Raw genomic sequence first — 9,797 nt, forward strand, 5'->3', positions numbered from 1 at the left:
ATTTTGATCCTAGAGATGATTCTCCCAACTAATATAGAACATATAGATCCTTTAATTGGGTCCATGATTTAGCTGGGAATTCTAAGTACCAATGTTAAAATTTCTCCAATTTAACCCACAACCAGTACATATCTCTAATTCCATTTGATGTCAAAACTAATCCACACAAAGGTTGTGTAATAGATTTAAATAGTAATCAATCTAAAAAAAAACAAAAACAAAAAGGTATAAAATAGTATTTGTAACTAAAAAAAATTATCAACTACCTCCTAATGGCAAATTTTGCCCAACTGAATAAAAAAAACAAAAAACAAACTAGAAACTTTTAATGAAAGTATGCAAAAGAAAAGAAAACAACTAGCTCTTTTTCTAAAGGTCCTGGTTACGAGGGACCCTATGTTGATGTAATTGGCTTGGTCTCTAGACCAAACCCAAATGGGAAGAGTGGGTCATAATGTGCATCCCCGACGTTCATTGGGAGTTGATCAACGGTCTTGAACCAAGTGCGCGATAGCCTTCCAGTGAATCCATAGTCTCCAAAGAGAACGTCGGTCACACCTTGACCTTCAGTGCCTGGGAGCCATGCAGCCACAAGGGCATCCATCTGGGAGACATAAGGCTCAATTACAAGAGGTCGGCCAGAGACGAGAAGGACAACGCACTTTACTGATCCACACACATTTTTGATTGTGCTCAGCCCGGGTTCAGGGATGGTGAGATTCATGTTGTCTCCAGCAGTCTCTGCATAAGGAGGCTCACCCACAACAACAATGCCATAGGAGAAGTCATTGGACTTGACAAAGTCAGCGTCTGGGTTCTCACTGTAGACGATTTCGGTGCTTGGGTCAACTGCACTTGTGATGGCACTAAGGATGGTAGTTCCTGCTCATTATTTACAGGATTCCATTAGTTAAAATGAACAGTTTTGTTTCTTTGTATAAAAGAGATCAATGAATGTGGTGAAGGGATACATACCAGATGTGAGGTTATTGCCTTCAACTCCTTGCCATGAGATTGTCCACCCACCACATTGATTGCCCAGATTGTTGGCGTGGCTACCAGCGACGAGAATCTTCGGCGCTTTCTTGGGGAGTGGCAGCATGGGCTTGTCTGCAGATTCCCCATTCTTCAGAAGTACAAGTGATTTCCTCACAGCTTCTCTTGCCAAATCTCTATGTGCCTGTTCAAGAAACAAGTGGTTCCATCATTAATAGCAGACAATGGGAAGCTATCTTTTATGGGTTCTGATGGATGGAGTTGTGTTATTTAAGGACTAAAAGAATGCAACTAATGAAGGAACAAACCTGGCTTCCGAGCTGATCCACCAGACTGAAATCAGCCATAGGGTTTTCAAATAGACCCATGTTGAACTTAACACGCAAAATTCTCTTCACAGCATCGTCAATCCGGCTCATGTGAATTTCATTGTTCTTGACATAGTAGGTTAGATCATCAATAAATTCGGTGTGGTTGTAGGGAATCATGACCTGCAAAAAATCCGGAATGAATTGGAGCTTTAATGATTTTGTGACACAATTGAACAATAATGTTAAACCAAAGTTGAAGAAATTTATATATATATAGGGTAGCCTTCAATGGCAAAACATTTTTCAAAACATGAGTTAGAAGTTTTGGAATGGGCTGATTTTTGGTGATGATGATCTCCTCACCGTAGAGATCATCCTCACCAAAAGTCAGCCCATTCCAAAGCCTCTAACTCATGTTTTGAAAAATGTTTTGCCAAAAAGTTTGCCATTGAACGCCCCCCATATATATAAGGGAGCCACTGTGTCTGACCATATCAATGCCAGCGTGAATCCCTTCTTTGAGAGAGTGTGAGTAGTTAGCATGAGGTGGTGTGGTGATCCTGTCGATGCCTTGCCAATCGGAGATGACAAAACCCTAATAATAAAAATAGTCAGAAAACACACCAGTTAAAGACTTGTTTTCTTCCAATTTGAGCAACAACAGAGGAATCCAATTGAAATACAATTACTAAATGCTCTATACCCTGAACCGAAGTTTGTTCTTGAGGAAACCAGTGACAAGTGCACGGTTGGCATGCATCTTCTTCCCATTCCAGCTTGAATAAGAGACCATGACAGTTGAGACACCCTTGATGATTGAATCATAGTAGGCAGGCATGTGGATACTCAGCAAATCATGCCAATCAGTCACTGTATTGTTCTCGTTGATGCCCTTAACTGTGCCACCGTCACCCACAAAGTGCTTTGCACAAGCTGCAACCTTTGTCCTACACATAATTAAACAAAAGTCGACTTTTATCTTTATCGATGAAGAGTTACAGAAACAGAAAGACATGGGCTTCAAAGGAAAGAGAAGTAAAATCTTTACCTTCCACCAACGTAAGGGACTCCCTTTTGAGAACCAGGCGGGATATCACCCTGTAATCCGGGTATAATTTCTGTCATTGCTTGGACAATCGTGTGGTCCTCACTATAACTCTCGTAACACCGACCCCATCTTGGATCTCTGCAAACCTGTATATAGGGTCAAAAACATTACAAATCAAGAAACAGAAAAAGAAAAAGCTCACAACCTCAAAATTGCTTATCCCAACTAAAACTAATTCAAATACATTAAGAATAAAAGCAATTTCATGTCAAATTTGGTTATTTACCGCAATACATGGGGCAAAAGCATATTGGATTCCTGTAGCTCTAACTTCAAGAGCAGTAGCAGCACCGATTCTCTTCACAAGTTGTGGATCCCTATATGATGGGAAGTTTGTTATTAATAGTCGATAAAAGCGCAAATCTTTTTTCAGTTTATAATTTTTATCACTTAAGGTAGGATAAAAGAAACAATAGGAAATCCAAATTTCATTCAGATATTCAATTAAGCTAACATGTACTATAATAAGAATATTAATTAGTTGCTTGCCTAGTACATCCAAGTCCAACATTGTGAGGGAATACGGTCGCTTTGTACACATTGTTGTGTCCATGAACCGCATCAACTCCATAGATCATCGGAATCCCAAGACGGCTAGATAGAGAAGCATTCTGATAATCATTCACCATCTTAACCCATTCCTCTGCAGTGGCCTGAGGACGTGGAACACTTCCTCCACCACTCAACAAACTCCCTGAAAAATTACAAAAAAAAAGAAAAAAAAAAACCAAACATCTTCATTCCATTCTGATTTATTTAGATTCTTACATTAGAGGAAGCACAAATTTAGTTTACCTATGGAGTAATTTTTTATAACTTCAGGCGTTGCAATTGATCGATCAAGCTGAGCCATCTGACCAATCTTCTCTTCTAGAGTCATTCGATCCATAAGATCCTTGATTCGATGATTGATTGGCAGTTTTGGGTCTTTGTAAGGAAAGTAGTCTACCTCAGCTATGGTTGCCCAGCAACATAACAAAAGAAATCCCAAACAAGGGATCAAATTTCTTCTCCCCATCTCTATGTTCTTTGATGTTTCTGAGATCCAGAGAAAGAGCAGAAGCAACAGAATTAAAATAGAAAAACTTTCAACATGTACAAGTGTGAAATAGAAGAAGCATTAAAAGATTGAAATAATCAACTAATCTCTAAACTAATAATGGAATGAAAGATAGAAAACTCGGAATCTCAAAAAGAACGACACCACTTACAAACACTGTTGTGATCTTCTTCGAGAGAAAAAATCTTATTTCTTGTTTCTTGAATTGGAAAGAAATCTAAGGATACAACCGGTATTTATAGATTAAGAAATCTAGAACCAATCATTGACGGATTCCTAGTCTGTGTAAGATTCTATTTGATTTGACGTGTCCGTGTTGGACTCCAAATTTTGCTGTCTGTCTCGTTTAATATGAAAGAGTGGTCCTTTTCATCAAGATTTTGTATCTGCTTATACATCAAAAAAGAGAGCTGCTATTAACACAACAACTTTCACTAATGCCACATTAATTTCTATGAAAGAATTGTAAACAGTTAGTGTGGCGTGAGCAAAAGTTGGTGTGGCAATAGCAGCTCTTAACATGAACGTCCTGATGGGCCCAATATTATAATGGCTTTAATTACTTAGTGTGGGCAATGATATTGTGTATGTCAGATGTACTACAAGTCGTAGAAAGACATGTCACAATTCGCTGATAATCCATCCACACCGTCCAATTTTTAAACCTCAAAATTATTCTCATCAAGTTTTATACTTCTAAACAAAATAATTACCCTGTGTACATAAAAGTCACAAAAGAAAACAGTGATCTATGTACATGTCACAAAAAAGAAAACAAACATTCAACGCTCGGCTTTTCATGAACCTAAAACATTTTCAAGATAATAAATAAAGTGGAAAATTACTTAATGGTCCTGATACTAACTTAAATCCCTCTTTTCTAATTATTCTAGAACCTCACTCTATACATTTTTCAAGTATGAAATATCGAAATTGTCCTAACCATTCAAACTCATCATTTTAGTCCAAAAAAATTTATTTTCTAGTATCGCTATTGACATTTGGAGACTTCGTTCCGATGAAAGGGATTTGAGACGGAAGAAGAAATCATTTTCAAGATTTATTAAAAAACTAGGATTTTTTAATTTTTTTTCTTCATTTTTGGATGAAAATCGATCAAGGATGATTTTTTTGATTGGAAATCATATACACAAGTCGTTATGTCAAGTTTTAAGGTAATCTTTCTATGTATTTTACTTGGAAATACTCAAAAACAAAAAAAAAAAAAATTAAAATTAGTGACTTTTACAGTTTCGAGGTTGATAATTTTTTATTTTTGAGTTCAATATTTTTATTATCAAGGTAATGATCTAAAATGTGGTTTCATCAAGTTGAACAATGTTGTACAAATTGAAATCTAGAGACCACATGCAAATAATGAATTGCGACTTATAAAACTATGCTAGGCATATCTCCCATTGACCACACAAAGACATCTCAATTCTTTCTCAAGAACTAGATCATCTTTTTTTTCCTTTCTTCCTCACTCAATCCTGACCCTAAGAAGGTCCGATATACACCCCCTTCCCCTAGATCAATCTCCTCCACCCCTTCCACCGTTGATACCCGCTCTGTCAACGATTCCTTCTATAATTACTATTGATCCTACCCTTGAGTGGGTTGTATTTTACTCCTTCAATCTGATCTTTATGCTCCTTCTCCCTTCCTTATTTTATTCCAATGGAAAAGTAGTTTCGACTTGCCACCTAGTCTGCTCTTGTCTCCATAGGTCTTTCTTTAGTTGGGAAGTGCACGACATGATGATAAGTTGAGGGCACGGCCTTCATTACATGAATAAATCTTCTCCCTAGTATAAAGTTGTATGACAAATTGGTCTCAATTGCCACAAATCTAATCATCATCACCACCTCAGGCCCTATTGCCATGGGTAGATTAATTTCCCCAACAGGCAACACCAGGCTTCTATTGAATCCATACATGCTTACTTTAGCTTGTTCTAACCTCCCAAACATCCCCATCCACTCGGCTGTTGATAAGAAGAGAATGTCTGTCTATCGCACTTCCAACTTCGATAAGAATTTTTTTTAGATCCACCATCCCCACCACTAATGTAATGACTAGGTCGTCATTGTGTAGATTTTTCATCCCTTCCAAGTCCTTTTGAGTAAATATTGTTGTCTTATTCCCCTAGACTATTTCAAGTACTCTTGCCACAACTGCCTTCTCTAAGATTTGGTGGACCTTTCTCTTATGTTGTGATTTCCTGACCTTGGTTTGATGTGAGACCCTAACGATCTTATTAGACCCAAACTTCCTAACAATGGTGTTAATGACCTTATGATCTCTCGATCCGCGGGGTGCACGGATCAACTTTTGACCTTTGAAGTTTGAGAGTCGCCACCTAGTTATTACGGTCTATGAACCGAATATAGACTCGAAACGGATAAAAACGACTAATCTATTAAAGAAAAATTGAGTCCAGGGATCACATTACGGGATTGGAAGGTATCAGGTTCCAATCCCGCCCGGCCAATGTCGGTCTCTACTTATTCCAAATAAGACTACATTGCTAACAAAAAAATCTAGATAGAAAAAAAAAATAAAAGAAATTTTACTTTCGAACGCAACGATTTTATTCCCTCAGATCTGATAAAATCGCTCCTTGTACTGTACTCCTTGCTTCGTTCTGTTTCTGGATCTAATTTCTGATCTCCGAGACAAGGTATCTCTTTCTTAGATCTGAATTCTTCGAGTTTTTTTTATGGATTTTAAGATTTTTTGAAGGACTTCTAGGTGTTTTTCAAGATAAAATCGAAGTATGGGTGTTAGGTAAGGAGTTGGGACTTCAAAATTAGGGTTTATGAGAGGTTAGGGAAGCTTTTTGACCTATTTCTCTTAGGATTTATTATTTGATACGAAAATAGGTTATAGGGACCCCTATTTATAGATTTTTTTAAGTGCCTTTTAGATAGAGTTAATGTTTAATTATAATTCTTTTAGAGAGAGTTATTGTTTAATTAGAATTGTTTTAACTAGAATTATATTTTAATTAGAATTGTTTTAACTAGAGTTATTATTTAATTAGGATTATTTTAAATAGAGTTATTATTTAATTAGAACTCTATTAGGATTTTGACTTTTAGTCTCACTTGATTGACTTTAAGATTTTGACTTTAGTCTTACTTGATTGACTTTAATATCTTGACTTTGATCTTACTTGATTGACTTTAATATCTTGACTTTAGTCTTACTTGATTGACTTGACTTTAGTCTTACTTGATTGACTTTAATATCTTGACTTTGGTCTTACTTGATTGACTTTAATATCTTGACTTTAGTCTTACTTGATTGACTTTAATTTTTTAGAGAAACCTCCTTTATTATATTTTTAATTCTTTGGACCCCCAAATGGAGGGGTCCTTTAATAAATATCCAGGCAACCATCAACAATTTTGCTTGAGAGCTGATTAATCGATTTTTTTTGTTCAAAATTTTAAATTAATTTTATTAATGTTTCACTTTACATTATTTAATATTTTATTTATTAATGTCAAAAATTTTAATTATTAAAATTGTAAAATTATCGTTTTACCCTCGGAGAGGATTTTTTACGTTTTAAGTCGTTTTTCAATGTTCCAAGATGTTTTGAATTGGTTTTTCGTAGATTGAGTAGGTTTTTTGAAGTACCTACAAATCTAAGTTCGAGTCCGAGAAATGAAATTCCAACTTTTTAAATCATAAAATGAATAGATTTTTTAAAATACCTACAAGCCTAAGTTCAAGTCCGAGGAACGAGACAAAAACTTTTTGAATCATAGAATGAGTAGGTTTTTTGAAGTACCTACAAACCTAAGTTTGAGTCCGAGAAACGAGACTCCAATTTTTTGAATCATAGAATGAGTAGGTTTTTTGAAGTACCTATAAACCTAAGTTCGAGTCTGAAAAATGAAACTCCAACTTTTTGAATCATAGAATGAGTAAGTTTTTTGAAGTAGGTTTTTTGAAGTGCCTATAAGCCTAATTTCGAGTTTAGGAAACGAGACTCCAACTTTTTGAATCATAGAATGAATTGACAAGATTGTTTAAGTTCATATAAACCTTAGCTAGAGTCTGATAAACGAGACTCAAATTTTTTCAAATTCTAAAAAAGAATTTTGATGGGATTTAATGAAGTTTCTACATCATCTATCTTGTTATTCAAACTTACTATAATTCAATATTGTGTGATTGTCTCCATTGCGTATGTGTATTTCAATTTGAATCATCATTGTATGTAAAAGATCTTTAGACATGACATTCTTTTGTAATCGAGAACAGTTTATTCTCAATGATCCAATAGAATATTCAATAAGCATCACACCATTGCACACACGTACACTTTTACATTAGTCAAGGAAAATTTTCTTTTCAAGGATCTGACATTGTCAGTGAGAGCTCAGGCTCGAGGACCTGACAACTTTTAGTTCGGGGAGAGTTTTACCCTCAAGGATCCGAATGTCCCAATGAATTGTTAAGTACCCCTAACATCAAAACATCTTTAGAGCCCCCTTTATGCTAGGGAAAACCTTTTCAAACACATTAAACAACAAAATGAAATCAAATAAACAATTTCATCAATTTTCACCAAATTTAAAAAAATTACTAAAATGCCCCTCATAAGGGTTGATAATCATTTCATACTAAAAAATTTCATAAGTGACACAAATCGATAATTTCATTGAATTCCTTACAAAAAATTGAATCCAAAACATCCCGGAACATCAAAAAATGACTTGAAATGCAAAAGTTCTCTTTAAGGGTAAAATGGTAATTTTTTAATTTGAAAAGTTTTAAATTTCAAAATTAATAAATAAAATATGAGTTAACGTAAAGTAAAATCTTAACAAAATTAATTTAAAAATTCGAACCAAGAAAATTAATCAATCAAGCCTTCAAGCAAAATTATTGATGGTTACCCACTTATTTAAGTGGAGTCCCCTGATATTTATTAAAAGACCCTTCCATCTGGGGGTCCAAATAATTAAAAATATAATTAGGGGGTTTTTCATAAAACTTAAAAATATATTCTTTCATTATACGTAAGATTAAAAAAAATTTAATTTAAAAGACTAAGTCAATCTCATAAGACTTAAGTCAAAACCCTAATTAAAATCCTAATCTAAAGAAACCTAGTCAATCAAATAAGACTTAAGTCAAAACCCTAATTCACCTTATATAAAATGAGACCTAGTCAAACCCTAATTCTTTAAAAAAAAAATCTATAAATACATAGCCTCCACAATCTAATTTCACAGGTCAAAATAAATCCTAGAAAAAGTAGGTCAAAAAGTCTCCATAACCTTCTCCAAACCCTAATTTTGAAGCCCTAACTCCCTACCTATTATTTAAACATCAGTTTTTACTCAAAAAACCTCCAGAAACTCTAAAAAAACACCTAAAAATCCATTAAAAAGGCAGGAAACACTCATATCTAGAAGAAAGATACTTCAATTTGGAGATAAAAAACAGATCCAATGATAGAGGAATAACAAGGAAACTCATACAAGGACACTCTCTGTCAATATTGAGGGAACCGTCGTAATCCGCTAGGTAATTATTTTTATTTGTATTTTTATTATTTTTTAAGTTTATTTTACAATGTAGTATTATTTGAAAAATGTAGAGGCCAACGTTTGTTGGGCGGGGTTGGTGCCTAACACCTTCCAATCTCGTAATTTGATCCCCGGACCTATTCTCTATGTACATTAGTATCTTATCTATTGGTAGAGTCAATATTTGGTTTCTAGACCGTAATAACTAGGTGGCGACTCCTAAACCTCAAAAATAAAAAATGGATCCGCACACTTTGCGGATCGAGGGCACTTTCAATTGGGATTTAAGATTGGTTACATGGGAAAATGGAGATAATTGATGGTAATGGGGTTCATCAATATAGGTGGAGATTCTAGAAAAATACATGAGAAAAGCAATAATGGTAACATGAGAAATACAAAGGTGATGAGTTAGAGAAGAGATAAAAGTGACATGTGTCAACCACACATATGAAGTGGGATCCATACAAAATGTCATAAATATCCTCACTACAACCTTCAAAATAAAATAAGGCATTTAGAAAATTAACTTTAAAATTTAACATTCCCTCTTAAAATGATTTTCTAGAAATAATACAAGGTTGACTCTGAGAAATTCAAATGGGCTTTTGGAGAGCGACTTGGTGAAGATGTCCGCAAAGTTGTCGTTTCACACCTCCATAACTTCAATTGATCGATCAAGCACCTTCTCATGAATGAAATGATGTTCAATTTCAATATGTTTGGTCCTTGCGTGATAAACAGGATTTGTTGCAAGCTTTCTTTTACAA

The 9,797-nt window shown here is 34.8% G+C and overlaps 1 protein-coding gene across 1 annotated transcript; it reads right to left on the reverse strand.

Annotated features, from left to right (window-relative positions):
- Positions 1–274: 274 nt before the first annotated feature.
- Positions 275–3,785, reverse strand: LOC147400235 (uncharacterized). Its single transcript, XM_086446660.1, has 10 exons — positions 3,627–3,785; positions 3,211–3,453; positions 2,905–3,109; positions 2,642–2,732; positions 2,356–2,501; positions 2,011–2,254; positions 1,798–1,902; positions 1,305–1,487; positions 976–1,180; positions 275–882 (listed from the first exon to the last, which is right to left on the reverse strand). The coding sequence occupies exons 2-10, from the start codon at positions 3,431–3,433 to the stop codon at positions 395–397; spliced, it is 1,890 nt and encodes a 629-aa protein (XP_086302786.1). The 5' UTR covers positions 3,434–3,453; positions 3,627–3,785; the 3' UTR covers positions 275–394.
- Between the last annotated feature and the right edge of the window lie 6,012 nt (positions 3,786–9,797).

The sequence above is a fragment of the Akebia trifoliata genome, chromosome 6 (assembly GCF_017979445.1).
Source record: "Akebia trifoliata isolate Shusen 1 chromosome 6, ASM1797944v1, whole genome shotgun sequence".
NCBI lineage: Eukaryota > Viridiplantae > Streptophyta > Magnoliopsida > Ranunculales > Lardizabalaceae > Akebia > Akebia trifoliata.

Bases quoted from the DNA above. Each gene is read 5' to 3' on its own strand.
- LOC147400235 (XM_086446660.1), bottom strand. From the start codon at position 3,433: ATGGGGAGAAGAAATTTGATCCCTTGTTTGGGATTTCTTTTGTTATGT. The intron at 2,502-2,641 runs GTAAATAACCAA...CCCTATATACAG, and splicing joins CTTTTGCCCCATGTATTGCG to GTTTGCAGAGATCCAAGATG. The intron at 2,255-2,355 runs GTAAAGATTTTA...AATTATGTGTAG, and splicing joins GTCCCTTACGTTGGTGGAAG to GACAAAGGTTGCAGCTTGTG.